At 45.3% G+C, this 20,872-nt stretch overlaps 1 protein-coding gene across 3 annotated transcripts in view; it reads left to right on the top strand.

The window, feature by feature from the left end:
- camkmt (calmodulin-lysine N-methyltransferase) overlaps nt 1–20,872 on the top strand; it is a 195,541-nt gene that overhangs the window by 157,897 nt on the left and 16,772 nt on the right. For all 3 annotated transcript variants that reach the window (XM_055890009.1, XM_055890008.1, XM_055890010.1), the window contains one exon: nt 3,930–3,993. In XM_055890009.1, the coding sequence (XP_055745984.1) occupies nt 3,930–3,993 (64 nt within the window). The remainder of the gene's footprint in view (nt 1–3,929; nt 3,994–20,872) is intronic.

Raw genomic sequence — 20,872 nt, 5'->3', positions numbered from 1 at the left:
AATGCTAACCTCCCCTGTTTTTGTAGTTGTGAGAGGTTAGCATGTCTTAGAGGTATGATATTTGTGCATCTGTAACTTTCTCACTCATCATTATTCACGATTCATTCAGGATTATCCGTAATCATGGTAGCATCCACATTCATGTAGAAGTGTTTAGAAACATATTCTATTATTATTTACAATAAAAGTGACGCATGGCACTACATTATTTACCATTAATTTATATCAGGTACAAAATAATCTGAAACACAACCAAAACAAACAGCAAATGCATCCAACAAAAAATTTGAGTCACAAGCTTGATATAGTCATTGCGTGCTATGAATATTGGACAAATACTTTTGACTACTTTAAAACTTCTTATGGCTGCATCCCGCTAACGGGATCGATATGACAACAGCCAGTGAAAGTGCAGGGCGCCAAATTCAAACAACAGAAATCTCATAATTAAAATTCCTCAAACATACATGTGTCTTATATAATTCTAAAGGTATTCTTGTTGTTAATCCCACCAAAGTGTCTGATTTCAAATAGGCTTTTCAGCGAAAGCACTACAAACGATTATGTTAGATCACCACCAAACCACAATAAGCACAGCCATTTTTCCAGCGAAATATAGCAGTCAGAAAAAGCAGAAATAGAGATAAAATGAATCACTAACCTTTGATGATCTTCATCAGATGACACTCATAGGACTTCATGTTACACAATACATGCATGTTTTGTTTGATAAAGTTCATATTTATATAAAAAAATCAGAGTTTACATTGGCGCATTACATTCACTAGTTCCAAAAACATCAAGTGATTTTGCATAGCCACATCGTTTCAACAGAAATACTCATCATAACTGTAGATGATAATACAAGTTATACACATGGAATTATAGATATACCTCTCCTTAATGCAACCGCTGTGTCAGATTTCAAAAAATATTTACGGAAAAAGCAAATCATGCAATAATCTGAGACGTAGCTCAGAACAATAGCCAAATTAGCCGCCATGTTGGAGTCAACGAAACCAGAAAATACATGATAAATGTTTCCTTACCTTTGATGAACTTCATCAGAATGCGGTCCTAGGAATCCCAGGTCCAAAATAAATGCTTGATTTGCTCGATAATGTCCGTTATTTATGTCCAATTAGCTACTTTGGTTAGCGCGTTTGGTAAACAATTCCAAAGTCACAAAGCGCGTCCACGATAACGTGACGAAATGTCCAAAAGTTCCATAATAGTCAGTAGAAACATGTCAAACGATGTACTGAATCAATCTTTAGAATGTTGTTAACATACATCTTGAATAACGTTCCAACCGGAGAATTAGATTGACTTCAGTTGAGCGATGGAACGGAGCTGCCTATCACGTGAACGCGCGTGCTCAAAGCATGGTCAGCTCATGGCAGTGGTGACTAATTCCTGTCTCCTTCGGCCCCCCTTCACATTAGAGTCATCAGACAAAGTTCTATTGACTGTTGACATCTAGTGGAAGCCGTAGGAAGTGAAGAAAACTCATCAATATCTCGCTGTAATTTCAATGAGAGCTTGGTGGAAATCGGCCACCTCAGAAATAATCCAAACAGGAAGTGGAAGTTCCCAGGTTTTTGCCTGCCATATGAGTTATGTTATACTCACAGACATAATACAAACAGTTTTAGAAACTTCAGAGTGTTTTCTATCCAATACTAATAATAATATGCAAATATTAGCAACTTTGACTGAGGAGCAGGCCGTTTACTCTGGGCACCTCTGTGCACCTTTCATCCAAGCTACTCAATACTGCCCCTGCAGCCATTAGAAGTTAATACATCTTTAAGTGAGTTTGTCTTTATACTTTTGATCCCCAAAAATGGGGAGCATGTACAAAAAGTGCTGTAATTTCTAAACAGTTAACCTGATATGGATGAGAATACCCTCAAATTAAAGCTGACAGTCTGCACTTTAACCTAATTTCAAATCCAAAGAACAGAGCCAAAACAACAGCTAGCTCACTGTACATGAATACAGATAATTACTTTGTGTATGTAACGATCGTCTGTTGAAGAAGGAGTGGACCAAAGCGCAGCGTGGTAAGTGTTCATGATTTATAAATAAAACTGAACACTAAATAACAAAACAACAAAGAGAACGAACAAAACCGAAGCAGTTCTGTCAGGTGCAAAAACACAAAACAACTACCCACAAAGCATCGGTGGGGAAAAGTTATCTAAGTATGGTTCTCAATCAGAGACAACGATAGACAGCTGCCTCTGATTCGTAGCAGGACTGGGGACCCTCGTTGTGGGGGCCGGACTGAAGGGCGCCTCTGGAAGCTGCGGACTGAAGGGCGCCTCTGGAGGCTCCGGACTGAAGGGCGCCTCTGGAGGCTCCGGACTGAAGGGCGACGCTGGAGGCTCCTGACTGGAGGGCGTCGCTGGAGGATCCGGACTGGAGGGCGTCGCTGGAGGATCCGGGCTGGGGAGACACACAGGAGACCTGGTTCTGGGAACAGGCACAGGACTCACCAGGCTGGGGAGACATACAGGAGGCCTCTTCCTTGGCCGAGGCACCGGATACACTGGGCTGTGGGGGAGCACTGGAGATCTGGTGAGTAGCCTTGGCACCACTCTTCCAGGCTGAATGCCCACTCTAGCCCGGCACCTCCAGAGCGCAGGCACAGTCCGAACCGGGCTGTGGGGGAGCACTGGAACTCTGGTGCTTAGCACTTGCACCGCTCCTCTTGGCTGCATGCCCACCTTAGCCCGGCACGTGCGGTGAGCAGGAACAGGCCGCACTGGGTTCTCCTGGCGAACTAGGGAAACCGTACCTAGAGCCGGCGCAGGACTCACCGGGCTGTGGAAGCGCACGGGACGTCTGGAGCGCCATGCTGGCACAAGACATGCAGGGCTGGGGAGGCGCACAGGAGGCCTGGTGCGTGGGGCTGGCACAGTCTTCACCAGATGGCTAGCACGCACCTCAGGACGAGTATGTAGAGCTGACTCGGGTGACAACTCGAGGACACGCTCCGTAGGGCGAATGTCGTGCCTCATGCACCAACACAGCAACTCTCTCATTACTCTCTCCTCCAATCTTCCCATCAACTCCTTCACTGTCTCTGCTTCGCTCCCCTCGCTCACCTTCAGTTTCACCCCGACTGGCTCTGGTTCCATCCTCGGCTCCGCCGACCGTCCCGTGTGCCACCCCCCAAAAAAATGATTGGGGCTGCCTCTCCTGGCCACGCTGCTTGGTCCTTTGGTGGTGGGTAGTTCTGTAACGATCGTCTGTTGAAGAAGGAGTGGACCAAAGCGCAGCGTGGTAAGTGTTCATGATTTATTAATAAAACTGAACACTAAATAACAAAACAACAAAGAGAACGAACGAAACCGAAACAGCTCTGTCAGGTGCAGAAACACAAAACCGAAAACAACTACCCACAAAGCATTGGTGGGGAAAAGCTACCTAAGTATGGTTCTCAATCAGAGACAACGATAGACAGCTGCCTCTGATTGAGAACCACACCCAGCCAAACACAAAGAAATGCAAAACATAGAAAATGAACATAGAATGCCCACCCAAATCACACCCTGACCAAACCAAAATAGAGACATAAAAAGCTCTCTACGGTCAGGGCGTGACAGTATACTTGTGTTCAAATCATTGTTTTGAAAAATCAAGATCTGTTAGCGATTTGAGGTGTGTGTGTGTTTCATATGTTTGATGATATCTGTGTACATTTTAGACTTTGATGAAAATAAAGGGAGGAGAATATAAATAAAAAATAAATGAATTTTACTCATGCAAATTGTTTTTCTTCTGTTTGTGGATTTATTTGTAAACAAAGGAAAATAAATAGCCTCCTAGTTTATCTTATGTCACTATCGCTGGAATGCATTCTAATCTATCTCTTTCTCCCCCTCTATTTCTCTTTCCCCCCTCCCCCCTCCCACCCTCAGCTTGTTTCTGGACCAGTACAGAGGCAGCTTGGTTGATGCAATAAGGAGATTACTGCGACCAGACGTAAGTGTGTTTCAATTCACTCTGCAGCAACGGACTCCCCCGTAATTAGGCTTCACCCAGTGATTGAGACAGTAATGGAATGGCAGGATTAATATCATGTAATACTTTAGTAGTTATTGTGTACAACTTGAATGGAGTCCTATAATCTATTTAAAGCTTTTCCCCTAATCATAAAGCGGGGAACTTCTCATATTTGCCCCCGGTGATAAGAGACACGCTACGAGAGGCAAAGTAAATGAAAAAAGGCTTCAAAGATAATGTGTGATTTCTATTTATCTGTCTGGCTTTTTCAAGTATTGGCTTTGATAGGAAATGTCTTTCTATTAAAAGGGGAGGGTGAAAGGGAGAAGGGGGGGAAGTGAGGAGGGGGTGTGAAAGTGCTGACGTGGTAACGGTGGAGGGTCCATGATCTTTGTAATCCATTCAGAGACGAGGAAGTGGTACTGATCCAAAACACTACAGTTTGAACCCCTTGCCCCATCTCTTTCCTCCCTGGGTGTCCAGAGGGTATAGATAGATACACAGGTCCCCCTCTAGAGTAATGTTTTACTTACTTTTCCTTTAAGTTTACTGTAAATCATGTATTATGGCTGGTTTACCAGATGTACACGTCTAATGTATGCCGTCCAGAGCAGGTAAAATCAGCACAGCTCTCTATCCTTTATCCTTCTATTCCCTGATATATTGTTGGTTTGGAACTTTCTCCCTCTTTTTTTACAAGACCACCGTCCACATATTGACTACGCTCCCTTCATTTGAATGTAATGGCTTTTGATGCCTTGTTTATCTCTAGTGATAATGCAGATAATTGAGATTATCTCAAAATTAGTCTTTAGACCTAATTTCCCTACTTAATCTATCTCACGCTAAAACCACAGTACCACAGACTGGCCCCTGAACAGATTCCACAACAGATTGACAAAACAATTCATTTCTACTACTAATGATGTTAATTTGTTTTTCCAACATGGAGGCGTGCCATCCCCATCCTAATCAGCCCATTACAGTGGAATTGTTTTTTGTTGTTGTTTTTATGGGCTGATGTTTTTTGGGGGCGGGGGGGATTCTGACTCCTCAAACAGATGAAAAAACAGCTGTCAAAACCAGCTCATCCCCTGTTATTCTTGTTTTTTATGTTTATTTTGTTTGTACTGCTGTGTGCCTTCCCATCCTCCAATTTAATTAAAACAAATAATATGATCAAAAATATCAAATAATATTTAAAGCCGAAGGATTTCAAAGAAACTTTGAACCTGGAGCTAATCCCCTTACTGCTGGTGGTCGGACTGTGCTAGCTGTACTGGTTCATCTAGAAAGTGTGGATGCGTTTCAGCCATTGATTGGATTATGTGAGTTTTAATATTTTAGTTTATTATCTAATATAATACCTGGGAGAAATCAAATAGAATGGAATCACAATAATACAGATGGCCACTCACTGGCTGGCTCACTGCTGACTCCCTGGCTGACTGACTGGCTGGCTCCCTGGCTGACTCCCTGGCTGGCTGACTGGCTGACTCCCTGGCTGGCTCACTGGCTGGCTGACTGGCTGACTCCCTGGCTGGCTCACTGGCTGGCTGACTGGCTGACTCCCTGGCTGGCTGACTGGCTGACTCCCTGGCTGACTCCCTGGCTGGCTCACTGGCTGGCTGACTGGCTGGCTGACTGGCTGACTCCCTGTCTGGCTCACTGGCTGGCTGACTGGCTGACTCCCTGGCTGGCTGACTGGCTGACTCCCTGGCTGGCTCACTGGCTGGCTCACTGGCTGGCTGACTGGCTGGCTGACTGGCTGACTCCCTGGCTGGCTGACTCCCTGGCTGACTCCCTGGCTGACTCCCTGGCTGGCTCACTGGCTGGCTGACTGGCTGACTCCCTGGCTGGCTCACTGGCTGGCTGGCTGACTGGCTCCCTGGCTGGCTCACTGGCTGGCTGACTCCCTGGCTGACTCCCTGGCTGGCTCACTGGCTGGCTGACTGGCTGACTCCCTGGCTGGCTCACTGGCTGGCTGGCTGACTGGCTCCCTGGCTGGCTCACTGGCTGGCTGACTCCCTGGCTGGCTGACTGGCTGACTCCCTGGCTGGCTCACTGGCTGGCTGACTAGCTGACTCCCTGGCTGGCTCACTGGCTGGCTCACTGGCTGGCTGACTGACTGGCTGGCTCACTGGCTGGCTGGCTGACTGGCTCCCTGGCTGGCTCACTGGCTGGCTGACTCCCTGGCTGGCTGACTGGCTGACTCCCTGGCTGGCTCACTGGCTGGCTGACTGACTGACTCCCTGGCTGGCTCACTGGCTGGCTGGCTGACTGGCTGACTCCCTGGCTGGCTCACTGGCTGGCTGACTGGCTGGCTGACTGGCTGACTCCCTGGCTGGCTCACTGGCTGGCTGACTCCCTGGCTGGCTGACTGGCTGACTCCCTGGCTGGCTCACTGGCTGGCTCACTGGCTGGCTGACTGACTGGCTGACTCCCTGGCTGGCTCACTGGCTGGCTGGCTGACTGGCTGACTCCCTGGCTGGCTCACTGGCTGGCTGACTCCCTGGCTGGCTGACTGGCTGACTCCCTGGCTGGCTCACTGGCTGGCTGACTGGCTTGCTGACTCCCTGGCTGGCTCACTGGCTGGCTGACTCCCTGGCTGGCTCACTGGCTGGCTGACTCCCTGACTGGCTGACTCCCTGGCTGGCTGACTCCCTGGCTGGCTCACTGGCTGGCTGACTGGCTGGCTGACTGGCTGGCTGAAAGGAGAGGAGAGCAGAGTGGTCAGAGCTAAGAGTTCAGCCTGGCCACAGGAGAGGCAGGCCTCAAATAACTGGGTCCACACGCACATACATAAACACACACATACACTGAGTGAACGGGTGCAGGGCGTCATTGATTGATTAGCATAGGGAGAATGGCTGGGCTCCTTTTGACAGCCCAAGATTAGGGCTCAGCACAGGGCTTAAATTGCTTACCTTCCTCTGGCTAAGGAAGGCTCAGCTTTCAAAATACAGGTCTGTCACCTGGACCCAACGCTGTGTACTTGGGGAATGATAATGCATATAAACAATTAAGGAGGAGAGGAGGAGAGAGGGAGGCTGGAGGAGAGGGAGAGATGGAGAGAAAATGAGAGAAGGGGAGATAGATAGGGAGGGAGAAAAATAGATGGTGGGATGGAGAAAGAGTGGATGAATCCCTTGACTAATAGGTTATTGTAATCTATGCGCTGTTGAAAATGGTGTTTTACCAGAATAAAAGTAAGCTACCAGAGACACAACTCTCATCTGGCTATAGCCTACCTGCTGAAAGGGGCTGGCAATAGATTTGATTTTGATTGTTTTAAATCAAACTTTATTTGTCACATGCGCCGATTACAGCAAGTGTAGACTTTACCGTGAAATGTTAACTTACAAGCCCTTAACCAACAGTGCAGTTCAAGAAGAGTTAAGAAAATATTTATCAAATAAACTAAAGTAAAAAATAATAAAAAGTAACACAATAACATAACAATAACGAGGTTATATACAGTTGGTACCGGTACAGAGTCAGTGTGCGGGGGTACAGGTTAGTTGAGGTAATTTGTACATGTAGGTAAGGGTGACGTGACTATGCATAGATAATAAACAGTGAGTAGCAGCAGTGTACAAACACATCGGGGGTTGGTTGGGGGGGGGGGGGGGGGCTTGGGGGGGGGGGGGGGGGTCAAGTGTAATAGTCCGGTGGCCATTTGATTAATTGTTCAGCAGTCTTTTTGCTGGCGGGTAGAAGCTGGTACCAAAAGGAGCCTTTTGGTCCTAGACTTGGCGCTCTGGTACTGCTTGCCATGCAGTAGCAGAGAAAAGAGTCTATGACTTGTGTGAGTGGAGTCTCTGACAATTTTATGGGCTTTCCTCTGACACCGCCTATTTTATAGGTCCTAGATGGTCCTAGACTTGACGCTAGACTTGGCGCTCTGGTACTGCTTGCCATGCAGTAGCAGAGAAAAGACTCTATGACTTGTGTGAGTGGAGTCTCAAATCAAATCAAATCAAATTTTATTAGTCACATACACATGGTTAGTAGATGTTAATGCGAGTGTAGCGAAATGCTTGTGCTTCTAGTTCCGACAATGCAGTAATAACAACAAGTAATCTAACCTAACAATTCCACAACTACTACCTTATACACGCAAGTGTAAAGGGATAAAGAATATGTACATAAAGATATATGAATGAGTGATGGTACAGAACGGCATAGGCAAGATGCAGTAGATGGTATAGAGTACGGTATATACATATGAGATGAGTACTGTAGGGTATGTAAACATAAAGTGGCATAGTTTAAAGTGGCTAGTGGTACATGTATTACATAAAGATGGCAAGATGCAGTAGATGATATAGAGTACAGTATATACATATACATATGAGATGGGTAATGTAGGGTATGTAAACATTATATTAAGTGGCATTGTTTAAAGACAGACAGCCTTCCGGCGCCGACCGAGATGGCCGCCTCGCTTCGCGTTCCTTGGAAAATATGCAGTATTTTGTTTTTTTATGTGTTATTTCTTACATTGGTACCCCAGGTGATCTTAGGTTTCATTACATACAGTCGGGAGGAACTACTGAATATACGATTAACGTCAACTAACCATCGTTCCTACCAGGAATATGACTTTCCCGAAACGGATCCAGTGTTTTGCCTTCCACCCAATACAATGGATCTGATCCCAGCCGGCGACCCTACGCGACGCCGTAAAAGGGGCAAACGTAGCGGTCTCCTGGTCAGGCTTCGGAGACGGGCACATCGCGCTCCACTCCCTAGCATACTACTCGCCAATGTCCAGTCTCTTGACAATAAGGTTGATGAAATCCGAGCACGGGTAACATTCCAGAGAGACATCAGGGATTGCAACGTGCTCTGCTTCACGGAAACATGGCTAACTCAAGAGACGCTAACGGAGTCGGTGCAGCCAGCTGGTTTCTTCACGCATCGCGCCGACAGAAACAAACATCTTTCTGGTAAGAAGAGGGGCGGGGGGGTATGCCTTATGATTAACGAGACGTGGTGTGATCATCATAACAACACACAGGAACTCAAGTCATTCTGTTCACCTGATCTAGAACTCCTCACAATCAAATGTCGACCGCATTATCTACCAAGGGAATTCTCTTCGATCATAATCACAGCCGTATATATTCCCCCCCAAGCAGACACATCGATGGCCCTGAACGAACTCTATCTGAACCACACACCCTGAGGCTGCATTCATCGTAGCTGGGGATTTTAACAAGGCTAATCTAAAAACAAAACTCCCTAAATTCTATCAGCATATCGATTGTGCTACCAGGGCTGGTAAAACCCTGGATCATTGTTATACTAACTTCCGCGACGCATATAAGGCCCTCCCCCGCCCTCCTTTCGAAAAAGCTGACCACGACTCCATTTTGTTGATTCCAGCCTACAAACAGAAACTAAAACAACAAGCTCCCGCGCTCAGGTCTGTTCAACGCTGGTCCGACCAATCTGATTCCACGCTTCAAGACTGCTTCGATCACGCGGATTGGAATATGTTCCGCATTGCGTCCAACAACAACATTGAAGAATATGCTGATTCGGTGAGCGAGTTCATTAGGAAGTGCATTGACGATGTCGTACCCACAGCAACGATTAAAACATTCCCAAACCAGAAACCGTGGATTGACGGCAGCATTCGCGTGAAACTGAAAGCGCGAACCACTGCTTTTAACCAGGGCAAGGTGACCGGAAACATGACCGAATACACACAGTGTAGCTATTCTCTCCGCAAGGCTATCAAACAGGCTAAGTCCCAGTACAGAGACAAAATAGAGTCGCAGTTCAACTGCTCAGACACAAGAGGTATGTGGCAGGGTCTACAGTCTATCACGGATTACAAAAAGAAAACCAGCCCCGTCGCGGACCAGGATGTCTTGCTCCCAGACAGGCTAAATAACTTTTTTGCCCGCTTTGAGGACAATACAGTGCCACTGACACGGCCCGCTACCAAAACCTGCGGGCTCTCCTTCACTGCAGCCGAGGTGAGTAAAACATTTAAACGTGTTAACCCTCGCAAGGCTGCAGGCCCAGACGGCATTCCCAGCCGCGTCCTCAGAGCATGCGCAGACCAGCTGGCTGGTGTGTTTACGGACATATTCAATCAATCCTTATCCCAGTCTGCTGTTCCCACATGCTTCAAGAGGGCCACCATTGTTCCTGTTCCCAAGAAAGCTAAGGTAACTGAGCTAAACGACTACCGCCCCGTAGCACTCACTTCCGTCATCATGAAGTGCTTTGAGAGACTAGTCAAGGACCATATCACCTCCACCCTACCGGACACCCTAGACCCACTCCAATTTGCTTACCGACCCAATAGGTCCACAGACGACGCAATCGCAACCACACTGCACACTGCCCTAACCCATCTGGACAAGAGGAATACCTATGTAAGAATGCTGTTCATCGACTACAGCTCAGCATTTAACACCATAGTACCCTCCAAACTCGTCATCAAGCACGAGACCCTGGGTCTCGACCCCGCCCTGTGCAACTGGGTCCTGGACTTCCTGACGGGCCGCCCCCAGGTGGTGAGGGTAGGTAACAACATCTCCACCCCGCTGATCCTCAACACTGGGGCCCCACAAGGGTGCGTTCTGAGCCCTCTCCTGTACTCCCTGTTCACCCACGACTGCGTGGCCATGCACGCCTCCAACTCAATCATCAAGTTTGCGGATGACACTACAGTGGTAGGCTTGATTACCAACAACGACGAGACGGCCTACAGGGAGGAGGTGAGGGCCCTCGGAGTGTGGTGTCAGGAAAATAACCTCACACTCAACGTCAACAAAACAAAGGAGATGATTGTGGACTTCAGGAAACAGCAGAGGGAGCACCCCCCTATCCACATCGACGGGTCAGTAGTGGAGAAGGTGGAAAGTTTTAAGTTCCTCGGTGTACACATCACGGACAAACTGAATTGGTCCACCCAATTTGGTCCACCCAATTCAGAGTCTCTGACAATTTTATGGGCTTTCCTCTGACACCGCATATTTTATAGGTCCTGGATTGCAGAAAGCTTGGCCCCAGTGATGTACTGGGCCGTACACACTACCCTCTCTAGCGCCTTGCGGTCAGATGCCGAGCATACCAGACGGTGACGCAACCGGTCAGGATGCTCTCGATGGTGCAGCTGCAGACAGTTTTGAGGATCTGGGGACCCATGCCAAATATTTTAAGTCTCCTGAGGGGGAAAAGGTTTTGTTGTGCCCTTTTCATGACTGGCTTGGTGTGTTTGGACCATGGTAGTTCGTTGGTGATGTGGACAGCAAGGAACTTGAAATCCTCGACCCGCTCCACTACAGCCCTGTTGATGTTAATGGGAGCCTGTTCGTCTTGCCTTTTCCTGTAGTCCACGATCAGCTCCATTGTCTTCTCACATTGAGGGAGAGGTTGTTGTCCTGTCACAACACTACCAGTTCTATGACTTCCTCCCTATAGGCTTTCTCATCGTTGTCGGTGATCAGGCACACCACTGTTGGGTCGTCAGCAAATGTAATGATGGTGTTGGAGTCGTGTTTGGCCATGCAGTTGTGGGCGAACAGGGAGTACAGGAGGGGACTAAGTACACACCCCTGAGGTGCCCCAGTGTTGAGGATCACCGGGGCAGACGTGTTGTTGCCTACCCTTACCACCTGGGTGCGGCCCGTCAGGAAGTCCAGGATCCAGTTGCAGAGGGAGGTGTTTAGTCCCAGGGTCCTTCGTGAGCACTATGGTGTTCAACGCTGAGCTGTAGTCAATGAACATCATTCTCACATAGGTGTTCCTTTTGTCCAGGTGGGAAAGGGCAGTGTGGAGTGGAATTGAGATTGCGTCATCTGTGAATCTGTTGGCTACCGACGTGAGTGCTACGGGGCAGTAATCATTTAGGCAGATTACCTTTGCTTCCTTGGGTACAGGGACTATGGAGGTCTGCTTGAAACGTAGTTATTACAGACTCCGCCAGGGAGAGGTTGAAAATGTCAGTGAAGACACTTGCCAGTTGGTCCGTGCATACTTTGAGTACACGTCCTGGTAATCCATCTGGTCCCCGCGGCTTTGTGAATGTAGACCTGTTTAAAGGTCTTGCTCACATCGGCTACCGAGAGCATTTTCACACAGTCGTCCAGAACAGCTGGTGCTCTTGTGCATGCTTCAGTGTTCCTTGCCTCGAAGCGAGCATAAAAGGCATTTAGCTCGTCTGGTGGGCTCGCGTCACTGGGCAGCTCACGTCTGGGTTTTCCTTTTGTAGTCCGTAATAGTTTTCAAGCCCTGCCACATCCGACGAGCGTCAGAGCTGGTGTAGTAGGATTCAATCTTAGTCCTGTATTGACGCTTTGCTTGTTTGATGGTTTATCTGAGGGCATAGCGAGATTTCTTATAAGAGTCCGGATTAGTTTCACGCTCCTTGAAAGCGGCAGCCCTAGCCTTTAGCTCGATGCGGATATTGCCTGTAATCATCTGACCACTTCCATATTGAGCGGTCACTGGTACTTCCTGCTTTAGTTTTTTCTTGTAAGCAGGAATCCGGAGGATAGAATTATGGTCAGATTTGCCAAATGTCGGGTTTGTATGCATCTCTGTGTGTGGAGTAAAGGTGGTGTAGAGTTTTTTTGGTCCTCTGGTTGCACATGTGACATTCTGGTAAAAATTTGGTAAAACTCATTTAAGTTTGCCTGCATTAAAGTCCCCGGCCACTAGGAGCGTTGCTTCTGGGTGAACATTTTCTTGTTTGCTTATGGCCTTATAGAGTTGGTTGAGTGCGGTCTTAGTGCCAGCATCGGTCTGTGGTGGTAAATAGACGGCTACAAATAATATAGATGAGAAATCTCTTGGTAGATAGTGTGGTCTACAGCTTATCATTAGGTACTCAGAAGAGCAATACCTCGAGACTTCTTTAAAGGTTCACCATCCGCAATAGTTTTGGTAGTTTTGCTTTAAACAATCAGAGTGTGCAAAACATTAAGAACACCAGGTGAGTCCAGGTGAAAGCTATGATCCCTTATTGATGTCACCTGTTAAATCCACTTCAATCAGTGTAGCTGAAGGGGAGAAGACAGGATAAAGGACAATTGAGACATGGATTGTGTATGTGTCCCATTCAGAGGGCGATTGGACAAGACAAAATATTTAAGTGCCTTTGAACGGGGTATGGTAGTAGGTGCTAGGTGCACCGATTTGAGTGTGTCAAAAACTGCAACGCTGCTGGGTTTTTCAAGCTCAACAGTTTCCCGTGTGTATCAAGAATGTTTCACCACCCAAAGGACAGCCAGACAACAGCATCCCTGTGGAACGCTTTGAACACCTTGTAGTCCATGACCAGACAAATTGAGTCTGTTCTGAGGGTAAAAGAGGGTGCAACTCAGTATTAGGGAGATGTTCTTAATGTTTTGTGCACTCAGTGTATATTGTACATATAAATATATACATACAGTGGGGTCCGAAATGATTGACACTCTTAAAGATGAGCAATAATGACTGTATAAAATATATAATACTGTATTGTATGCTCCAAAAAATTGGGAAGTTATATTATTTAATACTAATACAATTGGTCAGAGAAAGAGATTTAGTTTATAAAGTAATAGCACATTTTCTCAAAAAGGTAGGGGTCAAAATGAAAAAAGTAGTAAAAAGTTTTTAGAATTTGGTCTCATATTCCTAGCATGCAATGACTACATCAAGCTTGTGACTTGCAGTTCTTACCATGATTATGGATAATCCTGAATGAAACGTGAATAATGATGAGTGACAAAGTTACAGAGGGTCAAATATCATACCCCGAAGACATGCTAACCTCCCCTGTTATTGGTAATGCTGAGAGGTTTGCTTGTCTTGGAGGTATTATCTTTGGCCCTCTGTAACTTTCTCACTCATCATTATTCATCCATTTTATTCCCCCATTGTAAAACAATAAAATGGGAAGAAATCCAAGGGGGTGTAGTCTTTCTAAATGCACTGTAAAATAAAATATCATTTACCAAAATGTTTTGCATACAGTATAACTCAGTATTTGTATTATTTATTTTATAAAGTCATTATTACTCATATTTATTAAGGGTGTCGATAATTTCAGACTCCGCTGTACATACATACAGTGCTAAAACATATTCACACCCCTTGACCTTTTCCACATTTTGTTGTTACAGCCTGAATTTAAAATGGATTAAATTGAGATTTTCTGTCACTGGCCTGTACACAATAGCCCATAATGTGAAAGTGGAATTATGTTTTTAGAAATGTATACAAATTAATTAAAAGCTGAAATGTCTTGGGTCAATAAGCATCAACACCTTTGTCATGGCAAGCCTAAACAAGTTCAGGAGTAAAAATGTGCTTAACAAGTCACATAATAAGTTGCATGGACTCACTCTGTGTGCAATAATAGTTTTATATGACTACCTCATCTCTGTACCCCACACATACAATTATCTGTAAGGTCCCTCAGTCGAGCAGTGAATTTCAAACACAGATTCAACCACAAAGACCAGAGAGGTTTTCTAATGTCTCACAAAGAAGGGCACCTATTGGTAGATGCTGACATAAAATATCCCTTTGAGCATGGTGAAGTTATTAATTACACTTTAGATGGTGTATCAATACGTCCAGTCACTGCAAAGATACAGGTGTCCTTCCTCACTCAGTTGCCGGAGAGGAAGGAAAACACTCTGGAATTTCACCATAAGACCAATGGTGATTTTAAAACAGTTACAGAGTTTAATGGCTGTGATAGGAGAAAACTGAGGATGCATCATCCACATTGTAGTTACTCCACAATACTAACCTAAATGACAGAGTGAAAAGAAGGAAGCCTGTACAGAATAACAAATATTTTTAAATATGAATCCTGTTTGCAATAAGCACTAAATTAAAACTGCAAAAATTGTGACAAAGAAATTCACTTTATACTGTATCCTGAATACAAAACGTTATGTTTGGGGCAAATCCAACACAAGAATAATGTGCAAATAAGCTCTTAGAGACTTACCCAGTAAGACTCACATCTGTGCCGAAGGTGATTCTAACATCTTTTGACTCAGGGGTGTGAAAACTTATGTCAATTAGATATTTCTGTATTTCATTTTCTAAAAATGTGCAAAAAAATATGAAAACATGTTTTCACTTTGTCATTATAGGGTATTGTGTGTAGATGGGAGATATTTAAATATATGTAATCCATTTTGAATCCAGGTTGTAACCCAACAAAATGTGGAATAAGTCAAAGGGTATGAATACTTTCTGAAGGTACTGTACATACAGTGGGGAGAACAAGTATTTGATACACTGCCGATTTTGCAGGTTTCCTACTTACAAAGCATGTAGAGGTCTGTAATTTTTTAGCATAGGTACACTTCAACAGTGAGAGACGGAATCTAAAACAAAAATCCAGAAAATCACATTGTATGATTTTTAAGTAATTAATTTGCATGACATAATTATTTGATACATCAGAAAAGCAGAACTTAATATTTGGCACAGAAACCTTTGTTTGCGATTACAGAGATCATACGTTTCCTGTAGTTCTTGACCAGATTTGCACACACTGCAGCAGGGATTTTGGCCCACTCCTCCATACAGACCTTCTCCAGATCCTTCAGGTTTCGGGGCTGTCACTGGGCAATACGGACTTTCAGCTCCGTCCAAAGATTTTCTATTGGGTTCAGGTCTGGAGACTGGCTAGGCCACTCCAGGACCTTGAGATGCTTCTTACGGAGCCACTCCTTAGTTGCCCTGGCTGTGTGTTTCGGGTCGTTGTCATGCTGGAAGACCCAGCCAGGACCCATCTTCAATGCTCTTACTGAGGGAAGGAGGTTGTTGGCCAAGATCTTGCGATACATGGCCCCATCCATCCTCCCCTCAATACGGTGCAGTCGTCCTGTCCCCTTTGCAGAAAAGCATCCCCAAAGAATGATGTTTCCACCTCCATGCTTCACGGTTGGGATGGTGTTCTTGGGGTTGTACTCATCCTTCTTCTTCCTCCAAACACGGCGAGTGGATTTTAGACCAAAAAGCTCTATTTTTGTCTCATCAGACCACATGACCTTCTCCCATTCCTCCTCTGGATCATCCAGATGGTCATTGGCAAACTTCAGACAGGCCTGGACATGCGCTGGCTTGAGCAGGGGGACCTTGCGTGCGCTGCAGGATTTTAATCCATGACTGCGTAGTGTGTTACTAATGGTTTTCTTTGAGACTGTGGTCCCAGCTCTCTTCAGGTCATTGACCAGGTCCTACCGTGTAGTTCTGGGCTGATCCCTCACCTTCCTCATGATCATTGATGCCCCACAAGGTGAGATCTTGCATGGAGCCCCAGACCGAGGGTGATTGACCGTCATCTTGAACTTCTTCCATTTTCTAATAATTGCGCCAACAGTTGTTGCCTTCTCACCAAGCTGCTTGCCTATTGTCCTGTAGCCCATCCCAGCCTTGTGCAGGTCTACAATTTTATCCCTGATGTCCTTACACCGCTCTCTGGTCTTGGCCATTGTGGAGAGGTTGGAGTCTGTTTGATTGAGTGTGTGGACAGGTGTCTTTTATACAGGTAACAAGTTCAAACAGGTGTAGTTAATAAAGGTAATGAGTGGAGAACAGGAGGGCTTCTTAAAGAAAAACTAACAGGTCTGTGAGAGCCGGAATTCTTACTGGTTGGTAGGTGATCAAATACTTATGTCATGCAATAAAATGCAAATGAATTACTTAAAAATCATACAATGTGATTTTCTGGATTTTTGTTTTAGATTCCGTCTCTCACAGTTGAAGTGTACCTATGATAAAAATTACAGACCTCTACATGCTTTGTAAGTAGGAAAACCTGCAAAATCGGCAGTGTATCAAATACTTGTTCTCCCCACTGTACATACACACACACTGTGTGAAATGTCTGTCTTTGTGAACAACGTAACTTAACTGTACATAACTGTATGTAATGGATTATACAGTAAAGCTGCTTGAAGCTTTCCTAAATTGAAACCACCAATACGTTGTACATAATACATGAGTCCGTTTCTGTTATGACATGGACTCTTACATTTTAAACAACGTGTTGAAACTTTGTTGCTCCTTTTGCTGAAACAAGCAACAAATTAGTCTTTGGTTGTCTAGGCCTCCCACAATGCAGTAGCAGCACATATTGAAATATAATGAATAGAATGACCTTGGACCCTCTACTCTCTGGCAACTTGAAGGTCTTCACTATTTACCACAGCCACAAAGTCTCTCATTTCTAAAATGTAGCTTATTAAAATGTTATTTTAGATCTAACTTTAACCCTAACCTTAACCATACCGCTAACCTTAAATTAGGACCAAAAAGCATTTTTTAAATTATATATTTTTACGATATTGCCAATTTTGACTTTGTGATTGTGCTATCTAGTGGAAACCCAATTTGACTGGTAGAGTCATTGCAATGCAATAGTTTCCATGTTTTTTATTTATTTTATTTATTTCACCTTTATTTAACCAGGTAGGCTAGTTGAGAACAAGTTCTCATTTGCAACTGCGACCTGGCCAAGATAAAGCATAACAATTTGACACATACAACAACACAGAGTTACACATGGAATAAACAAAACATAGTTTTGTTGGAATAAACAACACAATAATACAATAGATCAAAAGAAAACAAAAAGTATATATACAGTGAGTGCAAATGAGGTAAGATAAGGGAGTTAAGCAATAAATAGGCCATGGTGGCAAAGTAATTACAATATAGCAATTAAACACTGGAATGGTAGATGTGTAGAAGATTAATGTTCAAGTAGAGATACTGGGGTGCAAAGGAGCAAGATAAATAAATACTGTATGGGGATGAGGTAGGTAGATAGATGGGCTGTTTACAGATGGGCTATGTACAGGTGCAGTGATCTGTCAGCTGCTCTGACAGCTGGTGCTTAAAGCTAGTGAGGGAGATATGAGTCTCCAGCTTCAGAGATTTTTGCAGTTCGTTCCAGTCATTGGCAGCAGAGAACTGGAAGGAAAGACGACCAAAGGAGGAATTGGCTTTGGGGGTGACCAGTGAGATATACCTGCTGGAGCACGTGCTACGAGTGGATGATGCTATGGTGACCAGTGAGCTGAGATAAGGTGGGGCTTTACCTAGCAGAGACTTGTAGATAACCTGTAGCCAGTGGGTTTGGCAACGAGTATGAAGCGAGGGCCAACCAACGAGAGAGTACAGGTCGCAATGGTGGGTAGTGTATGGGGCTTTGGTGACAAAACGGATGGCACTGTGATAGACTGCATCCAGTTTGTTGAGTAGAGTGTTGGAGGCTAATTTATAGATGACATCACCGAAGTCGAGGATTGGTGGATGGTCAGATTTACGAGGGTATGTTTGGCAGCATGAGTGACGGATGCTTTGTTGCGATATAGGAAGCCAATTCTAGATTTCATTTTGGATTGGAGATGCTTAATGTGAGTCTGGAAGGAGAGTTTACAGTCTAACCAGACACCTAGGTATTTGTAGTTGTCCACATATTCTAAGTCAGAGCCGTCCAGAGTAGTGATGCTGGACGGGCGAGCAGGTGCGGGCAGTGATCGGTTGAATAGCATGCATTTAGTTTTACTTGCGTTTAAGAGCAGTTGGAGGCCACGGAAGGAGAGTTGTATGGCATTGAAGGTCGTCTGGATGTTAGTTAACACAGTGTCCAAAGAGGGGCCAGAAGTATACAGAATGGTGTCGTCTGCATAGAGGTGTACCAGAGAATCACCAACAGCAAGAGCAACATCATTGATGTATACAGAGAAGAGAGTCGGCCCGAGGATTGAACCCTGTGGCACCCCCATAGAGACTGCCAGAGGTCCGGACAACAGGCCCTCCGATTTGACGCACTGAACTCTATCAGAGAAGTAGTAGGTAAACCAGGCGAGGCAATCATTTGAGAAACCAAGGCTGTCGAGTCTGCCAATATGAATGTGGTGATTGACAGAGTCGAAAGCCTTGGCCAGGTCGATGAATACAGCTGCACAATCTGAAACCAGATTGCATAGCGGAGAAGGTACGATGGGATTCGAAATGGTCGGTAATCTGTTTGTTAACTTGGCTTTCGAAGACCTTAGAAAGACAGGGTAGGATAGATATAGGTCTGTAGCAGTTTGGGTCTAGAGTGTCACCCCCTTTGGAGAGGGGGATGACCGCGGCAGCTTTCCAATCTTTGGTAATCTCAGACGATACGAAAGAGAGGTTGAACAGGCTAGTAATAGGGGTTTCAACAATTTCGACAGATCATTTTAGAAAGAGAGGGTCCAGATTGTCTAGCCCGGCTGATTTGTAGGGGTTCAGATTTTGCAGCTCTTTCAGAACATCAGCTATCTGGATTTGGGTAAAGGAGAAATGGTGGGGGCTTTGGCAGGTTGCTGTGGAGGGTGCAGGGCAGTTGACCGGGGTAGGGGTAGCCAGGTGGAAAGCATGGCCAGCCGTAGAGAAATGCTTATTGAAATTCTCAATTATAGTGGATTTATCGGTGGTGACAGTGTTTCCTAGCCTCAGAGCAGTGGGCAACTGGTAGGATGTGCTCTTATTCTCCATGGACTTTACAGTGTCCCAGAACTTTTTTGAGTTAGTACTACAGGATGCAAATTTCTGTTTGAAAAAGCTAGCCTTAGCTTTCCTAACTGCCTGTGTATATTTGTTCCTAACTTCCCTGAAAAGTGGCATATCACGGGGGCTATTCGATGCTAATGCAGAACGCCACAGGATGTTTTTGTGCTGGTCAAGGGCAGACAGGTCTGGAGTGAACCAAGGACTATATCTATTCCTAGTTCTACATTTTTTGAATGGGGCATGCTTATTTAAGATGATGAGGAAGGCACTTTTAAAGAATAGCCAGGCATCATCTACTGACGGGATGAGGTCAATGTCATTCCAGGATACCCCGGCCATGTCAATTAGAAAGGCCTGCTCGCAGAAGTGTTTGACAGTGATGAGGGGTGGTCGTTTGGTCGCAGGCCCATTACAGATGAAGGCAATGAGGCAGTGATCACTGAGATCTTGATTGAAAACAGCAGAGGTGTATTTGGAGGGCGAGTTAGTTAGGATGACATCTATGAGGGTGCCCGTGTTTACAGATTTGGAGTTGTACCTGGTAGGTTCATTGATAATTTGTGTGAGATTGAGGGCATCAAGCTTGGATTGTAGGATGGCCGGGGTGTTAAGCATGTCCCAGTTTAGGTCACCTAGTAGCACGAGCTCAGAAGATAGATGGGGGGCAATCAATTCACATATGGTATCGAGGGCACAGCTGGGGGCAGAGGGAGGTCTATAGCAAGCGGCAACAGTGAGAGACTTGTTTCTGGAAAGGTGAATTTTTAGAAGTAAAAGTTTGAATTGTTTGGGTACAGACTTGGATAGTAATACAGAACTCTGCAGGCTATCTTTGCAGTAGATTGCAACACCGCCCCCTTTGGCAGTTCTATCTTGGCGGAAAATGTTGTAGTTAGTGATGGAGATTAAGGTATTTGGTGGTTTTCCTAAACCAGGATTCAGACACGACTAAGACATCCGGGTTGGCAGTGTGCTAAAGCAGTGAGTAAAACAAACTTAGGGAGTAGGCTTCTAATGTTAACATGCATGAAACCAAGTCTTTTACGGTTACAGAAGTCAACAAACAAATGCAGTGCTAGGTCTTAAACCATGTTTAGACATGGACCTCATCAAGCTAGTTTTATCAGTGACAGCACCAGTAGAGACAGACAATGTACTGGAGGAGTTTGCTGATATTTTTACAGGAATAGGATTATTCCCAGGAGAATGTACCATTCACATTGACCCAGACCCCATCCCTGTGGTCTACCCACCGAGAAAGATTCCCCTTGCTCTCCGTGCCCGTCTGAAAAAAGAGTTGGAGAGCATGGTGCAATCTGACATAGTCACC

This window comes from Salvelinus fontinalis, chromosome 30, assembly GCF_029448725.1.
Source record: "Salvelinus fontinalis isolate EN_2023a chromosome 30, ASM2944872v1, whole genome shotgun sequence".
Taxonomy (NCBI): Eukaryota; Metazoa; Chordata; class Actinopteri; order Salmoniformes; family Salmonidae; genus Salvelinus; species Salvelinus fontinalis.
Note: the sequence above shows the minus strand (reverse complement) of the source record. Positions and strands in the feature narration are given on the sequence as shown.